This window comes from Neolamprologus multifasciatus, chromosome 3, assembly GCF_963576455.1.
Source record: "Neolamprologus multifasciatus chromosome 3, fNeoMul1.2, whole genome shotgun sequence".
NCBI lineage: Eukaryota > Metazoa > Chordata > Actinopteri > Cichliformes > Cichlidae > Neolamprologus > Neolamprologus multifasciatus.
The window spans coordinates 3,018,240-3,041,297 of record NC_140441.1 but is presented as its reverse complement, the minus strand read 5'-3'; the positions used below and the strand labels follow the sequence as shown (position 1 = coordinate 3,041,297).

Below are 23,058 nucleotides of genomic sequence, written 5' to 3'. Positions count from 1 at the left end.
AGTATGAAAACGATCTAAAATGAGTTTAAGTTTGAGGTTAAACACACATGTGGACTATAAACAGCCCGTGCATGAAGGTACATGTGTGTTAATGTAAATGAATCAGAGACATAGTGATGGAAACCAGTCAGATTGTAGTTAAGCTGCTCATTTCCAGCTGTACACTCTGGGCAGGTCACATGGTCCCAACACTGGTTACACCACAGTAGCAAATGATGCATTCAGTGCACTGTGAACCCAAACAGTTCAACTCAGTTTTATTTATAAATCATTCTCACAGTTGCCTCAAGACAAGCAGGTGAAAAACAGCAGAAGTTGTCAGTGGAATGAACACACAGGCCTCTCATTTCTCTTCCTCTGGGGAAAGCACGGGTCCCTCACCTCAGGAGTCCCAGGTGCAACACCTCACAGCCCACTGGTTCCACTTAGTTGGTCCCGCTCTCCATTTCCATCACAATGTAAAAATAACAACCTTCTGTTGCAACAATTACTTTGGGACTTTTTCTTAATACCAAAATATTTTCTTCATTTTAATTTGCAAAAGTCAAATACACACAAAGCTTTAAATGACAACAAACAAAACCCCAAAATAAACAGAAAGGTAACACTAGACTATGTGTGCAACATAATGCATACAAAAGACACAAGAAAACCAAACGATAAGTAAAGTAAAACCTTTATTTAAAAGTGTTTAATTAAAGTGCAGAAAAAGCCCAAAAATGGCTTAAAAAAGTTAAACAGCACAGACTGTAAAGATGGTGAGAAACAGATGAGGAACGTCGAACAATAGCTGATCACACACATCAAAGACAGACTGAGGATGTGACTGGACTTAAAGTGAAACGTGTGTTCCTGTATTATCACGCTGTGACATTAAAACTCACTAAATGAACAAAAAGGCGAGTGGTGAGGGTAAAACTCAGAGTCGGATCAATGAAGCAGCTTCTGGTCCTGATGTCCTCTGTTTGATCCTGGACCTGCAGAGGAGACTCGAGACAGTCAGACACAATCACACAAGCCAACAAACAAACAGACAAACCAACCTTTGACTTTGAGCTTCACGGTTTTCTTTCTGATGAAGGTTCCCTTCCTCCAGACCAAACACTTGTACTCTCCACTGTCTCTCTCGGTGGGCTGTTTCAGGGTCAGACTGAGGTCTCCAGTTTCCAGCAGGTCTTTGTTCATCACAGTTCGGTCTTTGTAAACCTCGTGCTGTTCTTCAAATTGGTTTGGGCCGTTTGTAAACACGTGGGCCTTCTGGAACGGCTCGTAACGTTCCCATATCACTTGAACTTCCCCTGACAGGTGTTTTGTGGTTTTAAAGGGCAGCTGGACAGACTCCGCCCCCTCCTCCACCTCCACCTTCACCGGAATCACTGAAAGAACAGCAAACACAGACAGCAGCAGGTTTTCAGAGGTGTAGAGAAAACTGAATGATGGAAGCAAACCACAGCACAGAAATTTGAAACTGCTGACAAAAGGTAAACATAAATTCAGTAAAATTGTATTTCACGTCGGCAGTAATGACACCCGGTGACGGGTGGTCACTAAAAATGATATTGAATTGCATGTTTAGCCGCATGTTCGCCTTAAATTGCTGTCTGTCTGAGTAGTGTCCAAAAAACGATGTGGGCTTTATGGATAATTGTGAATCTTTCTGGAGGAAACTTGGTCTTGTTAGAAGAGATGGCATCCATCCCACTCTGGATGGAGCACCTCTCATTTCTTGATAAACCTAAATCCCAACAAATTATTGATCTTGTCTCTTGGCTCTTGATGGAGGCGGTCGCACTTTCTCCTTCTTCCTCTCCCTCATCTTTCCTGCTCAGCTTCTCATGTCTTTTGTATAGTCTCGCTTGGGAGGGCCCGATTGTCCTGCGGAGACGTTTGCTTCTGGATACTCGATGGTCGGTTGCGTCGTGTGTCTGGCGACACTCTTGATGGAGGACATTGAAGGACATCTACCAATTTGGAACTACGGTAACAGAGTTCAGGCTGATTGGAGCTGGCTTATAAAAGAACAAGAAGCAGATGAAGCTGTTCAAAATCCCACAAGGCTGGCCGACATGATAGACGATGGGCTGTGAGCACTCAGACTGTGTTTTTGGAACACATTATGGATAAGATCTTGAAGAAGAACAACGGGAATTAAGAGACCTGGTGACCAGTGATGGACGTTACACCAGCTGTAAAACTGGATGCAGTTTTTTCGCCCTAACCAAAACAACTACCATCTTCATCTCATGCGGCCCCCCTGGCACCAGCTGGATGCTCAAGGCAAAAGCTGACGGGAATAACAAAACTCTCCTTTAGATAATAAGACTGTTTGTTGTGACTCTCTCTCCCCTCATTCAAGGCCGCCCGCATTGAAGAAGATTGTTGACTTTAGCTTAACCGGGTGAAGGGACACTTTCTCTCGGTTGAACACAGAACACACATACACATGTACACTGACGCACACCTACACTCACCCCCCTGATCTCCCAGTTGGAGCTCAGTCTGGGGGGAGTTATTTTTTCTCCTCGTCTTTCCTCATGTTGTGCATTTTCCATTGTTATACCTCTCTGACCTGTCCTTGTGATGTTTGTGTAATGTATGTATGGTCGGAGGGTAAGATGGCGCTGACGAGGCTGGCAGCCTTAACTCGATTTCCCTCGGGGATGAATAAAGTATTAACGGTCTCATATTTTCTACCCACTGAGCAGCTAACAGTACTGTGACCTGTGTGTACTGAACATTCATCTTTAACCCTTTTCCTGCTTTGACATGAAACTCTGGAACAATGAATGCTGACCTGGTTTGATCACATGTATTCTTTTATTTATAGATTTGGACAGAACAGAAATGTAAGCCTGCATCATATGTGAGTTTAAAGTTAAAACTCTATCTTTGCTCTTCTTTTCCATTAATGTGAACCTACTGTCTGCTGCTGAATTAAATAGTACACATCTACGGTCCAACACTCATCTGATCAACACAGTCTACAGAGCTCTGAGAGAAATCCTGTCTGCTGCTCCTATTAACCATCTCATATTTAACACCTTACTAAAATGTATTATCCACATCATTGTTTCAAACCACAAACTTGAACTGTTTAAATCGCATAACATTTAACTTGATCTTGTAACTTGTGCCTGACCTCATTTTCTACCTTTTCCTTATAGAAAACATCATCTTTGTCTTGTTGAGTAAAAATTTCAATCCCCATTCATATGAGTACTTTTCATTGAAGTGCAACTCACTAAGGCACCTTTAACCAAATATTGCAAACAATCTGCACCTCACTGATGTTCTTGAAAATTGTTATTATTACACTTCTTCTGGATTCCTTCATCTTGATAAAAAACCGCAGACGAGAGTCAAAGCAACAATGTTTTGGAGCATGATGGAGACACAAGTGTTAGACTGTGTCTCCATCATGCTCCTGATGTGTTCCTGACTCGTTCTTTGGTAACTCGTCTGCAGACATGTTGGATGAAGAGCAGAAGAACAGACTGAGCTTATTTACTGTCAGCACATTTTTCCAAGTGAACAGAGGGTTTTGATTGAGTTCACTGATCAATGACTGAGTCTGAAGGAGGTTTTCTGACTTCCGGAACAAACCTGGAAGTTTCTCTACAGCTCTGCTAACCATCGGCATTATGGGTAGTGTAGGAGGAGACACTCACCTGACACCAAATAATGACGGAATTGAAATAAAAGACCCGCAGAAACTGCTAGAAGAAGAACAAGAAAAACCAGGAGAGCTGTGGCCCAGGACGGAAATGGTTCTGTTGAGAAACATGAAACAATATCAACATGACTGTTGAACCTCAATCTCCTGCACTGACCCCTGATGTTTTTCCACATCTCTGACCTTTGACCTGCAGCACTACTTTCTGTCTCAGGATGTCTTTGTCCCTGTGGATGGTGCAGATGTATCCTCCACTGTCTCTCTCTGTGGGGTATTTCAGGGTCAGACTGAGGTCTCCAGTTCTCAGCAGGTCTTTGTTCATCTTTGCGCGACCACAGTAAAGGTTGTCTACATTTTTAGGATGGTCACTTCTGTTTACATACAAATGGACCATAGTGAGTTCTTGGTCGGGGCGAGTCCACTCCACTGTGGCCTTTTCAGGCAGGTCAGGTTTTGTTTTGCAGGGCAGGATGACAGAGTCTGACCCTTCCTCCACCTTCACCTCCACCTGCTGATCTACGAGGAAAATGAACCATAATATCAGAAGCAGCAGCAGCCATGCTCATGGTAAATAGAGAACTGACGTGCTCTGATCTCTGCTACCAGTAAAAATACATATTAATAATATATAAATATCATGATTCTCTCTCTTTTTGTTTAAAATGGTAACTAAACTGGACACTATAAAATCCATACAAATAGTCTTCACAGTGCTACCTTTAGTAATCACTAACAAGCAACAGAACATGTGTGTAAATAAAGATAGAGACATACACTGTAGCTCAGGTGACAGAGCAGGTCAGCCACTAATCAGAAGGTCAGTGGTTCGAGCCCAGGCTGCCCCGTTGGGCAAGATACTAACCCCATGTTTGCCTACTGGTGGTGGTCAGTGGCGCCAGTGTCCGGCAGCCTCGCCTCTGTCAGTGCCTCAGAGCAGCTGTGGCTACAATGTAGCTGCCATCACCAGTGTGTGAATGGATGGATGATTGAATGTAGTGTAAAGCGCTTTGGGGTCCTTAGGGACTAATTAAAGTGCTATACAAATGCAGGCCATTTACCATACACGATCATGATTGGTCATATGGGCTGTTCCATCAAGCTCAACCACTGTTGCTGATTGGCTCTGATTACCCACATTTCCTGACTCCAGTGGAGCCTGCACGTCTGGATCCAAAATACGACTTGGTTGGATTCTGCAGGGTTCAGCCAAAGCTCTCCTACAGTAGGCCTCCACTCCTCAGTGTCTATTCAAATTTTATATACATTTCACTACATGTGGTACATACACAGTACAGATGGCAGCACCTGGTGTTCATCGTCATGTCAAGGATCGCATCTCGGCCCTGCTCTGAAAACAGTTGGCCAGCCAGCATCTCCATTACAACCCTCCATACGCTCCACACGGTGGTTCATGGGAACGGGAGATTTGTTCCATCAAATCAGCTCTACACCATCTCGGAGCATGTCACTGAAGAAGTCTTTAGGACCATACTCAGCAAAGTAGAGGGCATCGTCACCTCCAAGCCCCTGGTTATGTTTATGTCCCCTCAAACGTAGCTGATTTTGATTCAATCACTCCCAACATGTTGTTGATGTGGCGGCCTGATGCTGGTATGTGGCAGGTCATCTAACCAGAAACGGAGCTCCTGGGCCATCATAGATGGAGGCGGTGCCAAGTTTTGGATCCACAACATTGAAAATTATCTGCCTTTCCTCCAGATGTGCCACAAGTGGCAGCTTGAGGCCGTTAAGGGAGCGTCACTAATTTCTCATGTTGGCCCTTGTATAACACCCCCTTACCACACTACCTCCACACTCACATTATGAATGCATAACCCTGCTTCCTGTTCAATAAATGAATAAACGAAAGCTACTTGATTGGAAGTGGATTCTTCTGGAATAAAGTACACCTGGCAGCACTTTATCATCCTGTCATTCATAGTTCCAGAGGTCAAGTTTATCTTCTTAAAATGACATCCTCTGTTACATGTTGTACATCGGTCTCTATTAGGCCTGTGAGCTGCAGGTTTTCCTGCGTATACAGGATGTAAAACCGTCTGAATCAAATCATCCAGATTTAGTAGAAACACCAAAAAATCTACCTGTGAGATTTTGATGTTTGCAGACTGGTTACATCTGGAAAATGTTAATGCCATTTTCCAGTTTTCAGCAAAAGAAATTCCTTTTCTATCAACCTTTAATTTGACATTTTTCTTTTGTTTGTTTGGGTTTCTTACCTTTGACATGCAGCTGTACGTCGGTCAGTTTCAGTTCTGCCCTTTCATTTCTGATGGAGCAGGTGTAGTTGCCACCATCAGTCATTTGGGGTTTTCTCAGAGTGAGGCTGAAGTCTAAAGTGTCCAGAGCATCAGGCCTCATTGATGTGCGCCCTCTGTAACGCTGGTTTTGTCCTGTTACATCATCTGTTTCCTCTCGTCTCACGTGGACAGATTTGGGGTCGAGATCATTGCGAGTCCACAGCACTGTGGGGTTCGTAAGTATAAGACCTGTGTACTGACAGGGCAGCAGGACAGACTTTGCCCCCTCATACACCTCCACCACCACAGCCAGGGCATGCTGGGAAACTGGAAGGAGACACAAGCACACACAACAAAAAACACTAATCACCTGTATGCTGTGGATTTTTCTAGTGGTTCTTATCGTGGGGAAAGTGGTTTCAGAAGCCACGTTTTCTGCTAAATACTCAAACATGGATTCTTCCCATCCAACAAAAACTAACTGGAAGGATGTTTAAAAAACATCAAAGAAAACTTTGATGCACGTCTGAAAAACACGGAAGTGAAACGTTCTGAGACTAGTCTCTGTTAGGAATGAAGTGCTTTTAATCCTTGACTGTAATCTGCAAACGATGAACGTGCTAATAAACAAGCATTGTTAAAGAAAAGGCGTCATCGACTTTGAAGACGGATGGTTTTTTCATTTTCATTTTTTTTAAATATTCTTTTTTGTAAATTTACTCCCTTCAATTAGTCATAAGGACATCTATAAAAGAAATTTAGTTAGTTAATTTTTAACCATAACAACAACAACAACACACACACACACAGGTAACCGAGTGGACAGGATATAACAGGGGTGACTAAACCAAAGGGAACGTGCATTTTGATTTGCTTTCATGTGTCGGGCTTAGAAAAGAAGGAAGTTCTCATTAAGCAGATGAAACATTTTTCATGACAGTTTTTTCAACCCCATGAAATAAAAATAACAACCATAATAACAGCTGTTAAAAACAGTTTGAGAAACGTAATAAAGCTTTTACGAACATACTGATTTCATGAAGTGACACTTCTGCAGCTGTACCACCTGACCTCGACGTCTAAACACACTTTTACATGGACACCTTTACTGACGTTTGTCCTGGTACCACCAGCATATATAATACTTCTTAAATATAGTAACAATATTATAATGCATTAATATTTCCTAGTTTTCACATTTGTTCTATCTTCTGACATGAAATGAGCACCAACCGTACAAAGATATCAGTTTGTACAGTAACAGTCACAGTGAGACATTCTGATGTATGAAAAACAAAAACAGGGGTGACGATCTTACTGTGGACCTTACTGTAAGTCATGTGACCAGAGGACCAGGGAGGGGACCTGTTCAGGGGGATTTCTATAAGGGGGCAATTCAGGACACAAGTTATTCTGAGACTAAGCATTAAAAATGTACAAACACACAGAGTAACATCTGGTGTTGAATAAAAAAGAGAAAAATGTCTATTTGTTGTTTTAGGATTGTTATAACTTTATTAATCAGTGAACTTGAACACAGATGATTGTGCACGTGGCGTTATTGTGAACAAAAACCATTTTTGACACATTAAAGTGCTTTCTATGGTAAACGGGGCTTTTAATATTGTGAGACAAGCTTTTAGTTTTTATACAAAGTACTTTTATTTCTGCCGTGAATCACACGCACACGAGCACTGACGCACTTCTTAACAAGCAGATATCAGGATGATGAGCTCAGCTGTCACGGGGAGACCCGCCCCACATGAAGCCCGCATGTAGGGACCACAGTAACTACACAGAGGGGCTTCATGCAGTCAGCTCGTGTTACACACTGTGTGTGTGTCAGTCTGCGTGTGTGCTTTCTTACCGAGGACCTGCAGCACGAGCCGCAGCAGCATCTTCCTCTCCGCTGAAAGTCCCGTTAACTCTGAGGAACAGGCGCACGCAGCTCGATCACAGCACCGCTGACGCACTGAACAAAGTTTCCTCCTCTGAAGTTAGACAGAGACACCTCACAACTTCCTGTCAGAGCCTTCAAAATAAAATCCTTCTGCAGAACTCTAAACATGAAAGTGAGGAGAAGCAGCAGGGAGCACAGACACTGCAGACAGCGAGCTGCTTTCAGGAACACGTGGTTGATCCACGTGGGTTTATATTAATGTAAGCTGACCTAATTACAGTTTTAGTTTTGCAAAACTGACAGTAAGTTTAGAAGCTGTATAGATGATGGCTGTGTGTGTGTGTGTGTGTGTGTGTGTGTGTGTGTGTGTGTGTGTGTGTGTGTGTGTGTGAAATAATAAAAACGAATAAATAATTAAACAAAAAGAAAAAGTATTAATATAATAATATGATCAACTGTCCTCACTGTTATTTCATAGTTTGAGTTTGGACCCCCAAAAAGGTCATGCCTTAAATTCTGACTTTAACTAAATTAATTACAGGGAAATTTTCCATGTATTTTGTTACATAAATACACTGTAAAATGTTACATTTATCATAATCTGGTCAAATTAAATGTAGTTGATTGGTATTCATGCAGGTTATACCGAACACGGTTTACTTAATGGTTAATTAAGTGAATAAACAAGCCTGTGATTGCTGTATTTCTGCACAGTGTTCATAGTTCATGTCATTGTGAGTTTGGTTTTGATTTATCTCCTGTTTTAGTTTTATTGTCAGAGTTTCTTAGTTTTACTTTTACTTTGATTCGTTGGGTTTCCGGTTTTCTGCCCTCCTGTGCGCCCTAATTTCATGTCAGGTATTCTCTGCTGTTGTAACCTTTTATTTTGGTAGTTATGTCTACTGTGTGCTGTTTCTGGTGTTGCTTTCTCTTCTTCTCATATTGAAGAGTTTTCAGTTACTGTGCACAAATGTACTCCATTTGTGTATAGGGGGTTTTCACATACTTCACTGAAGAGGTATGTGCCATCCTGCATAGACCTGATCCCCCTCTTCTGGCCCTCGCATGTAACATTTCCTAGATCCGCCACTGTTTGAATGCTGCAGTTTCAAACAGTCTAAAGCACAAAGTGTGGTCTGTGTTCACAGAGCAGCTCAGAGCAGATCTCACTGTTTACCTGCTGATGATGGAGATCTCAGAGGGGGAACGTTATCAGGTTTTTAAGTTCAGCAGATCTTTGTTCACGGGCACAAAACATCTCATTTTACACTCTGATCCTCGAGGACACAGGAGGAGCTTCCAGACCAAACTGTCCTGCAGACTCTCTGAGAAGAACTGACACACAAACTGTGGTGAAATTTAGATGAACAAAGTCTGCAGACACGGTTAGCTGTAACCAACGCCTATATGACCATGTGCATGGGAGAGGAAACAGACGGTTAACACAGTCATGCAGCTCTGAGCTCTCGAGGCGTGGCGGCACCTATTTATCCTCCCATAACATCAGCTACTTACTTCCTCTTCTCAGGCTCTGCGGTCTTCACCCCAGCATGTTCAAAACAGATGTCGCAGTTTCAAGTCACTTTAAGAAACTCACAGAAAAGCAGTTGTTTTCTTCAACTGTTGAGGTCAAAGTAAGTTCAGCTAGTTGTGTCACAACAGTGTCACAACTGAGCACATAAACACTTTAAATGACAATAACACACACACACACACACACACACACATATAAAATCTTCCATTACAAAAACCAACTTATAGTTTTATGTTATGTTCTGTATCTCTCGTTAAAATATAATTATCATAAACAGTAGAGACTAATTTGTGGACTATTTCAGTTTATTTCTTTCTAAGTAAGCAAGCTTAAATTCAGCTTTCTAAAATTTTATATGTCAAAAAAAGAAAATCAGCTCTTTGCATCATCAGTTTTGAATCTTATGTATTTTGAGCTGTTGTTAAATTGTTAAAAAACTGAAACTTTGCTGAAGCAGCAGGAACCTTGGCTTCATCAAACACATCAGGACCAGCTGCTCCATCACAAACACCACAGAAGAAGAACAACAAGGATCAGATTAAAGGTCAGCCAGCTGATTTTATTTTGTGTGTTAACCGATAATAACCAATCTAAAAATAGCAGATGGAAACCAGACAGATTTGAGCTCTGCTGCTCATTTCCATGTGTAGTGCAGGTCACATGACTCTATCCAACAGTCCAGAGAAGAAAGATGAGCAGGGCATTTTGACTAGAGACCGGCCCACCAGGTATTATAAGAAAAACCATAAAGCCTTTGAATGAAAACAAGCGCTGTTGTCACAGTGATGTACACTGTCTTGTTGGTATATATGTATCAGTCTAATAAACTTAAACCTACACCGTCCTCCCTATTCTGGTATTCTAAACAGTACCTGAAAGTAGACTGTTGGTCGAGTTAACCTCCTGAACTATCTACAACACACGGTGAAAACCTGAAATCAAGACAGAGAAGACTAGAGGTGGGACATGATCATTACTGATTACAGATTTAGATATATTTTCATAAACCATTCATTTGCCACATCAATAAACAGCATGGCAGGGCAAAATATTTTTTCTAACATGGCAACCTTTAAAAAGTGAAAGACAGCTGAGAAAGAATAAAACTTAACTGACTTTTTGATGGCATTTTACACACAGTAGTGGTACAGTATCTAGAAAATGTGGGAAAATACTGGCACCATATACAGTACTTAGCTACTAAAAAAAATACTATGTACAATAATGGATTTCTATACATTTGACATCAGATGAAAACGTTTGTTGTAAGATTCAGATAATTATTTGTTAAAAGCGAGAAATTTTAAATGAGAATAAGAAAGAAAAGTATTTCTTTGTGCCCCCCTCTCCCTGTTAATGCCCTACCTGCCCCCCTGGCAACACTTTGCTAGACCCGCCACTGCACAGTTACCAGCTGTCAGCTACTTAGAAAAGGATCCTGGTGTTATTTGTCTCTCAGAAACAGTTCATAACTTCCCTTCAACTCATTCATGTCACCTAAAAGGTAAACCTGTTTCTCCATCACCTGTTCAGCTCTGATGATTCAGTAAGGACGTCTCCTGGTTTCATCTTCATGTTTCCCTCTCACCACATATCCAAACCCACATCATGACCAGCAGCTTTTACAGCTGTGGCTCCAGCAAACATCTGCTGATACTAGAAATTAATATTAAATCAATTCTAACAACAGCTGATCAAGCTTAAACGTGCTGCTGTTGTTTAGCCCGACCTCAGCCGGTTTCCCCGTTCTGGCGCAAAGTGGGCGATAAACAAACGAGAGAGAAAAGCCGATCAGCTGATCATTGAGTTTCATGATTGAAGTAGAAACAGGAGAGGAAGGGGAGCGAATGAGAGAAGAAGAGGCAGCTGTACAGCAAAGACAGAATAACTGCAGCTTTGTGTCTTTTTCATTGTAGCTGAAGTCCGGGACAAACTCTGTTCCTTTTTAGTTCAATACGAAACACGTAATATTTTCTCTGAATACAAGACGATTCCGTTTTTTACGGGACGGTTGGAAACTAATAACTAACCTTATAAATAAAATAAGATAAAACAAGCTCAACATCAATAACATCATAACACCCGCCCAGCTAGCTAGTATGCATTACGAGTTATTGTAACTGACTGTAAAATGTCAGCATAACGAAAATAAACTCCACCTAAACTTGGTTTATATCTGACCCAGATAGACTGCAGGTCATAACTTCTTACCTGAAGTTCAGTTCACCGCCTCGGGTCTCTGCTCCTTCTGCCTTTCCGTCATCCACCTGCCAGCGTGTTGCATCTGCTGGCCTCCACCACTTGCTAATGTTACTGAATCTGTGGAAGCTCCACAATAGCCACCACCAAAACACTGAGTTATTTTTACACATGTCCCTTCATCTGGCCAATCCACCACCTTTCAGTGTTTATACTGTTATGGAAAAAAAACAAAAAATAACCCCATCGGCCCATAAAAACGAAAAATCCCCATCGGGCATTGCCCGGTGGGCTGATGGCCAGTCCAGCTATGCTGACGACCCACTGAACTGTATTTGGTGGTGAAAAATGTTTGTTATGCTAACTTAAGAGCCGACTGATCAATTTTGACTGGAGCACTAAAGTGAAGGGGGGGTGGGGGGTCCTGATAAGGAAACAGGACGGGTGGAGGGGGCTGCACCACATCTGAACACCAACAACAGGATACTGGACTTAAAATAGAATCCGCGTTTCTGTGTTACAATGCTGAAACAGCCAAATCACAAAATGCAGAAAAAGTTCAAAGGTCAGAGCTGGTCTGAGGGTTTCTTATACACGTGGACCATCACTAATGGACCTGATTCTTCACGTATCCACCTCACCTCAGCATCTTCAGGCAGGTTTTCTGTGGTTATGAAGGGCAGCTGGACAGACTCCACCCGCATCAAGAAGTGCACCTGACAGACTGAGAAGACAACAAACACAACATGAGCTGTGAAGTCATAACTTCATAGATTTATTTGGCACCAAAATCAGAGGTTCTTCTACTTCTACAGACAAACCAACCTTTGACTTTGAGCTTCACGGTTTTCTTTCTGATGTTGGTTCCGTTCCTCCAGACCAAACACTTGTACTCTCCACTGTCTCTCTCTGTGGGCTGGTTCAGGGTCAGACTGAGGTCTCCAGTTTCCAGCAGGTCTTTGTTCATCACAGTTCGGTCTTTGTAAACCTCGTGTTGTTCTTCAAATTGGTTTGGGCCATTTGTAAACACGTGAGCCTTCTGGAACGGCTGGTAACGTTCCCATATCACTTGAACTTCCCCCGACAGGTGTTTTGTGGTCTTGAAGGGCAGCTGGACAGACTCCGCCCCCTCCTCCACCTCCACCTGACAGACTAAGAAGACAACAAACACAACATGAGCTGTGAATTCATAACTTCATAGATTTATTTTGGCACCAAAATCAGAGCTTCTTCTACTTCTAATATGACAGCTGTACAGATAAACCAACCTTTGACTTTGAGCAGCACAGTTTTCTTTCTGATGTTGGTTCCCTTCCTCCAGACCAAACACTTGTACTCTCCACTGTCTCTCTCTGTGGGCTGGTTCAGGGTCAGACTGAGGTCTCCAGTTTCCAGCGGTTTTTCATTCATCACAGTTCGGTCTCTGTAAACCTCGTGCTGTTCTTCATGCTGGTCAAAGCCGTTCTCATACACATTGACATTCTGTGATGGTTCAGGCTCTTTGTGTTTCCACTCCACTTCAGCATCTTCAGGCAGGTTTTCTGTGGTTATGAAGGGCAGCTGGACAGACTCCGCCCCCTCCTCAAACTGCACCTGACAGACTAAGAAGACAACAAACACAACATGAGCTGTGAATTCATAACTTCATAGATTTATTTTGGCACTAAAATCAGAGCTTCTTCTATTTCTAATATGACAGCTGTACAGACAAACCAACCTTTGACTTTGAGCAGCACAGTTTTCTTTCTGATGAAGTTTCCCTTCCTCCAGACCAAACACTTGTACTCTCCACTGTCAGCATTTGTGGGGTATTTCAGGGTCAGGCTGAGGTCTCCAGATTTCAGGACGTTTTCATTCATCACAGTTCGGTCTTTGTAAACCTCGTGCTGTTCTTCATATTGGTTTGGGCCATTTGTAAACACGTGAGCCTTCTGGAATGGCTCGTAACGTTCCCATATCACTTGAATTTCCCCCGACAGGTTTTTTGTGGTTTTGAAGGGCAGCGTGACAGACTTTTCCCCATCCTTCACCTTCACTGGAATAACTGAAAGAACAACAAATACAGACAGCAGCAGGTTTTCAGAGTTTTAGATAAAGCTGAAGGACAGAAGCACATCAGAGCAGAAGGAACAGTAACATCCCTGTTTTACAGGATGGGGTTTTAAGATATCATGGAAATGCACATTGATTTGGGATTCTCCTTGATGATGGAGAACCACCTCTCCACCTGATCACCTCGACCCAAAGAAGCTTCTCAGAGTTTTCATTGTGTATGAAGAGGACAATATTTACTACTTCCTTCATTTCAGCTGAGTTCCCCTGTGTGAAAGCACGATTTCATTTAATTCAGCAGCACTTTGGAACTGAAGCAGGCTGGATGTTGACATGTCTGACTAAAGCTAACAGAGCACAAACCAGAGGACAGCTGAACATCAGGACTGAACTAAAACACCCTAAACTCTGAAACCTCCCAGAGACATTTCCCTGCATTATGGGTTTAACATGATGGATACATGGTATCTGTTGGTGGTGTTTGTGAAGTTATGTCAAATAAACACTATGGATTTGTGAAAACTGTGTTTATTTTAAATGAAGAGGCTTCAGTATATTTAAGTTAAGCTATCCTGAGGCTCCAACTGCTCAGCTGATCTTCTTAGTTTAATCCACTCGCACAAGCTGAATATTCTGTGAACCTCAGGTGGGTGATGTTTGCACCTGGTAGTTAATATTTGTATGTTCTGTATCTCTTTGTGCTTTGTGCTTTTCTGTTGTAAAGACTTGTTGGAGTCTTGAAACACTTTCATTTTCATTAAGCATTCTTTATAAAGCCAAAGTAGTTCTCACTTTAGGTCATCTAGAACAAAAGACATTAACTATTAACTGCCTGAATTAACCATGATATGAAATATTAAATAAGTATTAACAAAACATGTATTAAAGCAAACAAATGTGCTTTTAAATACTTTGTTCATCAGATGTATAAAACAGACTTATTAATCAAGATTATATATTTATATTGATATCAATTTATATCTATATCTATCTATTTATAAACTAAACACTAAGGATGAGTATTACTTTATAAATGATTAATTAAGCACTCACTACCTTACTAATGCTGCAGACATGTTGGATGAAGAGCAGAAGAACAGACAGACTGAGCCTCCACAGTCGGCCATGTCTCACACACATCAGCACAGAAACCATGAAGATCTCATGTGTCTGAACATCTGAAGCTCTCCACCACATGACTGAGCACAACTCAAGGAGGAACATTTACTGAAGCTGCTGCAACATTTACTGTCAGCACATGTTTCCATGTCAGCTGCTGTTTACCACCACAGAAGAAGAACAGCTTGTACACATGCAGCCTCTGTGTCAGATCAATGCAGTGAAGCACACACACTGTTTAGTAAAGTCGTGTTGTGGAGCTGTTTCACTGATCAATGACTGAGTCTGAAGGAGGTTTTCTGACTTCTGGAACAAACCTGGAAGTTTCTCTTCAGCTCTCTGTATCAGCTGTTTGTAACTCTCAACTCTTTCAGCTTCTGGAACAAGTTTGTGTGAGCCACAGTCAAGGAGCCACCAGAGGACACCTGCTGACCATCGGCATTATGGGTAGTGTAGTAGGAGACACTCACCTGGCATGAAATAGTGCCGGAAATAAAATAAAAGACCTCCAGAAACCCCAAGAACAACCAGGAGAACCAGGAGAGCTGTGGCCCAGGATGGAAATGGTTCTGTGGAGAAACAAAACAATATCAACATGACTGTTGAACCTTGACCTCAATCTCCTGCACTGACACCTGGTGTTTTTCTACATGTCTGACCTTTGACCTGCAGCACTACTTTCTGTCTCAGGATGTCTTTGTCCCTGTAGATGGTGCAGATGTATCCTCCACTGTCTCTCTCTGTGGGGTATTTCAGGGTCAGACTGAGGTCTCCAGTTCTCAACAGGTCTTTGTTCATCTTTGCGCGACCACAGTAAAGGTTGTCTACATATTTAGGATGGTCACTTCTGTTTACATACAAATGGACCATAGTGAGTTCTTGGTCGGGGCGAGTCCACTCCACTGTGGCCTTTTCAGGCAGGTCAGGTTTTGTTTTGCAGGGCAGGATGACAGAGTCTGATCCTTCCTCCACCTTCACCTCCACTTGCTGATCTACGAGGAAAATGAACCATAATATCAGAAGCAGCAGCAGCCATGCTCATGGTAAAGAGAGAACTGATGTGCTATGATCTGAGCATGTGTTACTGAACTCTGACTCTGCTACCAGTAAAAATACATATTAATAATATATAAATATGAATCTTTCTGCTACTGAAATCCCCATAACTGACCACTTCCTCCTTTCATTTAACCTCACTCTCTGCTGCTCTTCTACCAAGCCAACCCGTCTCATCTCGTTCTGCAACATCAAGAACATTGATATGGACATTCTCACTACCAGTTTGGACAATGTTCAGATTCCAGACTTCTATTCTACTCCTGATGATTTGTTGTTATATTATAATAATTGTCTACGCACTGTCCTTGATTCTCTGGCTCCTGTAAAAACCCACTGTGTTTCCTTCGCTCGCTCTGCTCCCTGGTTTACCTCTGACCTCCGAGCTCTGAAGGCCGAAGCTCGGCAGCTAGAGCGTAAATATAAGAAATCTGGTTTAACTGTTGATTCAGAAATCTATAAATACCATGTACTTCAGTATAAAGACTCCATCAACAAGGCCAAACAAAGCTTCTACTCTGGTATTATCAGTTCTTATGAGGGTAATGCAAGGACTCTGTTTTCAGTTCTCAACAAACGAATTCAACCCCCCAACGCTTTACCACCGCACTTCTATCCCTCTGAAACCTGCAACTCCTTGATGCTGTTCTGGACTACGAAAATCAACAACATCCACCAGCAACTCAGATCAAATGTTGTGTCTACTCCCTCTCCAGAACCTTTTCTCCTTTTTGAGCCGTTTTCCACTTTTCATCTTCCTGATTTATCTGATATTTCCGAGTTCATATGTAAATCAAAGCCTGCCACATGTCATCTTGACCCCATGCCCACGGGGCTTGTGAATTCCTGCCTGTCTTCTTTACTCCCACTCATCTCTGCTATCATCCACTCTTCTCTCACCACCGGTATCGTTCCCTCCTTATTGAAGACTGCTCTAGTCACTCCTATACTGAAAAATCCTTCTTTAGATCCCAACAACTTTAACAACCTCCGTCCCATTTCCAATTTACCCTTCATTTCTAAGATACTCGAAAAAGTGGTTGCAGCTCAACTTCATTTACACCTGCTTAATAATAACATCTACGAGAGATTTCAATCTGGTTTTCGTTCATGTCACAGTACAGAAACTGCTTTACTTAAAGTCACTAACGATCTTCTAATTGGAGCGGACTCTGGTCTTCTCACCATTCTCGTCCTTTTAGATCTGAGCTCAGCCTTCAACACCATTTCTCACTCTGTACTTCTAAGCAGACTTTCCTCTCTCGGCATCTCTGACACACCCCTCGCCTGGTTTCAATCATATCTCCTCGACCGTTCCCAGTTTATTCAACTAAGATCATTCCGCTCTCATCTATTCCCCGTCACCTCTGGTGTACCCCAAGGCTGAGTGTTAGGCCCTCTTCTCTTCATAATATACATCCTCCCTCTAGTTACCATTTTCCGCAAATTTGATCTTCAGTTTCACTGTTTTGCTGATGACACCCAGTTATATCTCTCTTGCAAACCTGATTCCTCCCTCCCACCTTCCTCCCTTTCAGAATGTCTATCCGAGTTAAAATCCTGGTTTACCCCTAATTTTCTGAGATCCTCCTTATTGGTACCAAATCCAACCTTTTGAAGGCGAACCATTTCTCACTCACCATCGATAACTCCACAGTTTTCCCTTCTCCTCAGGTTAAGAGCCTTGGTGTCATCCTAGACAGTTCACTTTCCTATAAATCTCACATCAGTAATCTCAACTGTTCTGCCTACTTCCATCTACGTAACATTAACAGATTGCTTCCTTCTCTTTCTACCCAGTCTACGTCCATTCTTGTCCACAGTCTTGTTACCTCCCGTATTGTCTACTGCAATTCTCTTTTGCATGGTCTCCCCCAAAAATCCCTCTACAAGCTTCAACTGGTTCAGAACTCTGCTGCTCGCATTATCACCAGAACCCCCTCCTACCAGCACATCTCCTGTTCTTCAGGAACTTCACTGGCTCCCTGTGAAACTCCGGATAATATTCAAACTTCTTCTGCTCACCTTCAAGGCCATTCATAACCTCGCTCCTGCTTACCTTTCTGACCTGTTAACCACTACCTGTTCTGCCCGTTCACTTCGATCTTCTTCTTCTATCCAGCTTGCTGTACCTTCCTTCCGCCTCACCACCATGGGAAGCAGAGCTTTCAGCTGCTCTGCTCCCAGGCTGTGGAGCTCTCTGCCCCCAGAAATAAGAAACATTGGTTCCCTCCCACAGTTTAAGTCCCAACTCAAAACCCATCTGTTCAAATCTGCATATTCACTGTGAATCCACTGTTTGTTAATTTTATCTTGTGCTTTTGTTTTATTGTTCTTATTCTGACATTGTTTTACTCAGTGTTTTAACCTATTGTAAAGTGTCCTTGGGTGACTTGAAAGGCACTCATAAATAAAATGTATTATTATTATTATTATTATTATTATAAATATCATGATTATCTCTCTTTTTGTTTAAAATGGTAACTAAACTGGACACTATAAAATCCATAAAAATAGTCTTGAGAAGCAACAGAACATGTGTAAATAAAGATAGAGACACGAATATGATTACCCACATTCCCTGACTCCAGTGGAGCCTGCACGTCTGGATCCATGAAGAGGACCAGCTTTACTGTACTGATTTGGTTGGATTCTGCAGGGTCCAGCCAAAGCTCTCCTACAGTAGGCCTCCACTCCTCAGTGTCTATTCAAATTTTATATACATTTCACTATATGTGGTACATACACTGTACAGATGGCAGCACCTGGTGTATACCACACCACATTGTTCATCATCATGTCAAGGATCGCATCTCGGCCCTGCTCTGAAAACAGTTGGCCAGCCAGCATCTCCATTTCAACCCTCCATACGCTCTACACGGTGGTTCATGGGAACAGGAGATTTGTTCCATCAAATCAGCTCTACACCATCTTGGAGCATGTCACTGAAGAAGTCTTTAGGACCATACTCAGCAAAGTAGAGGGCATCGTCACCTCCAAGCCCCTGGTTATGTTTATGTCCCCTCAAACGTAGCTGATTTTGATTCAATCACTCCCAACATGTTGTTGATGTGGCGGCCTGATGCTGGTATGTGGCAGGTCATCTACCCAGAAACGGAGCTCCTGGGCCATCATAGATGGAGGCGGTGCCAAGTTTTGGATCCACAACATTCAAAATGATCTGCCTTTCCTCCAGACGTGCCACAAGTGGCAGCTTGAGGCCGTTAAGGGAGCGTCACTAATTTCTCATGTTGGCCCTTGTATGACACCCCCTTACCACACTACCTCCACACTCACATTATGAATGCATAACCCTGCTTCCTGTTCAATAAATGAATAAACGAAAGCTACTTGATTGGAAGTGGATTCTTCTGGAATAAAGAACAGCTGGCAGCACTTTATCATCCTGTCATTCATAGTTCCAGAGGTCAAGTTTATCTTCTTAAAATGACATCCTCTGTTACATGTTGTACATCGGTCTCTATTAGACCTGTGAGCTGCAGGTTTTCTTGCGTATACAGGATGTAAAACATTCTGAATCAAATGATCCAGATTTAATAGAAACACCAAAAAATCTACCTGTGAGATTTTGATGTTTGCAAACTGGTTGCATCTGGAAAATGTTAATGCCATTTTCCAGTTTCCAGCAAAAGAAATTCCTTTTCTATCAACCTTTAGTTTGACATGTGATCTTTGACTTGTAATTATAGAAGGTGTTATTTTTCTTTTGTTTGTTTGGGTTTCTTACCTTTGACATGCAGCTGTATGTCGGTCAGTTTCAGTTCTGCCCTTTCATTTCCGATGGAGCAGGTGTAGTTGCCACTATCAGTCATTTGGGGTTTTCTCAGAGTGAGGCTGAAGTCTAAAGTGTCCAGAGCATCAGGCCTCATTGATGTGCGCCCTCTGTAACGCTGGTTTTGCCCTTTAAGATCATCTGTTTCCTCTCGTCGTAGGTGGACAGCTTTGGGGTTGAGATCATCGCGAGTCCACAGCACAGTGGGATTTTCCTCAGGTATAAAACCTGAGTACTTAAAATGCAACAGGACAGATTTTTCCCCCTCATACACCTCCACTACCGGAGCCAGGGCATGCTGGGAAACTGGAAGGAGACACAAGCACACACAACAAAAACACTTATTATGTGTATGCAGTGGATTTTTTCCTTGGGTTGATATAAAGTCGAATATAAAGTGGTTTCAGAAAGTTGCAGAATATGTAACGTCACTCTCAGCCATGTTTTATGAAAAGTATTCAAACATGGATTCTTCCTATCCAACAAACACTGAAAGGACATCAAAGATGTTAAAGAAAACTGATGGATGACTGAACAACAATGAGAAAAAGGGAGGAAACCATCTCTTATTTATATCTAAATTTGGTTGAAAATGAACACAGATACAAGCAGATCTGAGCCCTGCAGGGCCAACAACGACACCGCAGTCATTCATTTTTAACAAATAACCTCACCATGCAACAACATCAAATGAGGCAGAAACACAGTGACACACACACAGACACACACACCAAACAGTTTATTAGCAAATAGACATCTCAGTGTTACAATACATAAAAGTGTCACCACTGACAATGTTACACACAACTGGCAACACAACCAATTTTCATCTGTATCATTGGACAAGTTTTTTTTCTTCTTTTTTTTTTGCCATAGTCGTTAATCTTGTCAAACGTCACTACTTTCTGGCAGGTTTGTGGTTCTATCAATAAGAAACAGAGACGTCTGGAACACACAGATAGTTCGTCTTAAACAGATATGAACTCAGCTGTAACCCTGTGAGCGCCCTGCATGAAGTCCCAGAGGGGGTTATAAGGAATAAAGTCAAGTAGAGTCAGTTTACATTCAGTAAACTCATGTTACAGACTTTATGTTGTCTAAAAGCACAAACAGCTGTGTCGTTGTGTTTGCATTCAAAGAGCGCTCTTACCGAGTACGAGGAGCAAGAGTGGCAGCAACATCTTCATCTCCAGTTAAAGTCCTGATAACAACAACACGCAGCTGCTGCACTAAAAGTTTGGTCCTCTTAAGTTAGAAAGAGGAACACTGATAATTTCCTGCAGATTTTTCAAAATAAAACTCTTTTTTGTTCTTTTTTTTACTTTCACAATTAAACTCAGAGGAGAAACAACATGTTATTAGAAGCGTTACTGCTTCTAGTAACATGTGGTTGCTGCCCTGAGGGATTAATTTTCTGCTGTCATTTAGAATTTAAATGTAGAAATTAAACTTAAAATTTTACAAAACCGACACTAGGATTTTAAGCTTTGTCAAAACATTTTCATACATTTACATCGTTTTCTGAGGTTTCCTTCTTCACACCTGCAGCGAGGATGTGCAGCACTGTTTGACTCACTTGTCATATTCCAAAGACATAACTTTGTTTGTTACTTCTTTTACTTTTGTAAAAGTAAACAAAAAATAGAAAGAAAAACGAAAAAGAAAAGTGAATAATGACAATCTTTATATTCAATTCTAATAAATACATGTGTGTATTTTGGATTGCTGGTAAATTTATTATTATTACTATTATTATTATTATTATTATTATTATTATTATTATTATTATTATTATTATTATTAATAATAATAATAATAATAATAATAATAATAATAATACAATAATAATAACACAATAATAATAAATAAAGCTCACTCAAATCACAGCTTTTGCCAGACTTTGGGTCCTTCACTAAAACCACATGACTGCTGCCACAGTCATCAAAAAAATGATGATCCTCTAAATTTGTGACACGCCATTTCCTCTCCAGCTTAATCTGCTTTAGGTTACATGTTTGAGAATTATACCACGGAGGCAGGTACTTCTGATTTGAGGTCTTATTTTCACCGGAGCTACAGTATCCAGTAGTGATGTGTCCTGTGTGTCGAAGCGTCAAATCGTGTGTCGGGTAATCTCGGGGGCATTTTTGTGAAGCGCTTATCGAGGCTTGCTTTGATTACGTATGCAGTGACGTTCGAGGCCTCGCGGACAGTCCGTAACACGTGACTGATTCAGGGACTGGTTCACCGGTTTGCGCCAGATTCGAAATAAAATGGGCAGAAAAACACAGCTGATTTCCCATCACACTGTGTTGTGGAATTGGATTACGTACGTGTTACATAGTTACTTGAGCATTTCTTCTTCGATGGAACCAGCAAGGAAGAGATTTTTATTTTATTTTATCTCTCCTAATAAAGTATGCACACAGTAATAAATATCACAAATGATAAGCACCATAATATAAATAAACAACACTACAGATCCTATAATCTGATTTCTGTCTTTTAGTTTATTAAAAAGTGAAGCACCAAACACTAGTTTGTGTCATTATCCAGATGTACATAAGCATGATGACACAGGTACTAGCGGGTTTTGATTATCGTTTAAAATTCTAGCTTGGATAGCGTGATATCGATTCATTAAAATCCTGAATCGATTTTTAATATAAATATTACTACATTTCAACCACCACAAAACAGCTAAAACAGTAAATGATAGCAGGTACACCGATTCTGCACAAAGACGTAAACACAAAGCGCGGACCCGCTGACGCATCAGAATCAGCCTTTGTCGCCTTTCTCACCAGACAGCACGGACACGGTCAGGGCTGAAAGCAGACAGCTCGCTGATTCTAATCCGTCGGCGGGTCCGTGCTTCGTGTTTGCGCGTTTTTTGCGCTGATTCTGAAGCTACAGGTTTTATTTGTCTTCAAACAATATTGACCGAACCAGCAGCAAAAGGAGATCCAAACTACGCTTCACATAAACATCGTCATGAATTTCCCTTTTAAATACTTCCGAAAAGAAAACATAATTTCTGCCGTTCAATAGGCTACTAAAATAATTTAAACTTTTTAACATTATGCAAAATTGCAAAACGCTAAGATGTGTCTCTAATAAAACCTCTGTAATTTGCTCTGCTTCAATTCAGCAGCATCAGGTAATGTTCATTTGTTGATTAATGGTTTTCTTTTGGTTTTGATCTACTGCTGAATATTTTTATAAAATCGTTTTTCTGTTTTAGCCTCAGCTATGTTGACACAAAGGCATCTGCTGTGATGCTTACACCTTAGATAAAGTCTCGAAAGTGTCAGCTTTCTTTTTATAGTTATAAAAATATGCAAATGTACTGATCTATGATCTGAATTATACTATTGACTGACTGTCTGAGGCTAACAGTTACACAATCATACCAAAGTTCTGTCCTGATAGTTTCCACTTTCTCTTTTGTATCACACATACTGAGACAATATT

At 41.4% G+C, this 23,058-nt stretch overlaps 3 protein-coding genes across 5 annotated transcripts in view; all 3 read right to left on the bottom strand.

Annotated features, from left to right (window-relative positions):
• LOC146521073 (uncharacterized) overlaps positions 1-7,129 on the bottom strand; it is a 68,522-nt gene extending 61,393 nt beyond the window's left edge. Inside the window, exon 1 of the mRNA XM_085154306.1 lies at positions 6,238-7,129. Within this exon, the coding sequence (XP_085010432.1) occupies positions 6,238-6,385 (148 nt within the window). The 5' untranslated portion in view covers positions 6,386-7,129. The remainder of the gene's footprint in view (positions 1-6,237) is intronic.
• LOC146521074 (uncharacterized) lies at positions 383-6,173 on the bottom strand. Its single transcript, XM_085154514.1, has 5 exons — positions 5,911-6,173; positions 3,857-4,189; positions 3,669-3,770; positions 1,044-1,376; positions 383-977 (listed from the first exon to the last, which is right to left on the bottom strand). Exons 1-5 carry the CDS (start codon positions 6,050-6,052, stop codon positions 931-933), a joined length of 957 nt encoding a protein of 318 aa, XP_085010640.1. The 5' UTR covers positions 6,053-6,173; the 3' UTR covers positions 383-930.
• Positions 7,130-9,903: 2,774 nt separating the features above from the next.
• On the bottom strand, positions 9,904-21,211 carry LOC146521072 (butyrophilin-like protein 2). Of its 3 annotated transcripts, XM_085154374.1 has the most exons (9): positions 20,735-21,211; positions 19,540-19,890; positions 15,395-15,727; positions 15,206-15,304; positions 13,282-13,608; positions 12,833-13,165; positions 12,390-12,716; positions 12,276-12,288; positions 9,904-12,242 (listed from the first exon to the last, which is right to left on the bottom strand). In XM_085154374.1, exons 1-9 carry the CDS (start codon positions 20,769-20,771, stop codon positions 12,131-12,133), a joined length of 1,932 nt encoding a protein of 643 aa, XP_085010500.1. In that variant the 5' UTR covers positions 20,772-21,211; the 3' UTR covers positions 9,904-12,130. The 3 variants fall into 3 exon arrangements, with proteins under 3 accessions (XP_085010500.1, XP_085010499.1, XP_085010501.1); XM_085154373.1 differs by having other exon boundaries at positions 9,904-12,288; positions 20,735-21,207; XM_085154375.1 differs by lacking the exon at positions 12,833-13,165 and having other exon boundaries at positions 9,904-12,288.
• Between the last annotated feature and the right edge of the window lie 1,847 nt (positions 21,212-23,058).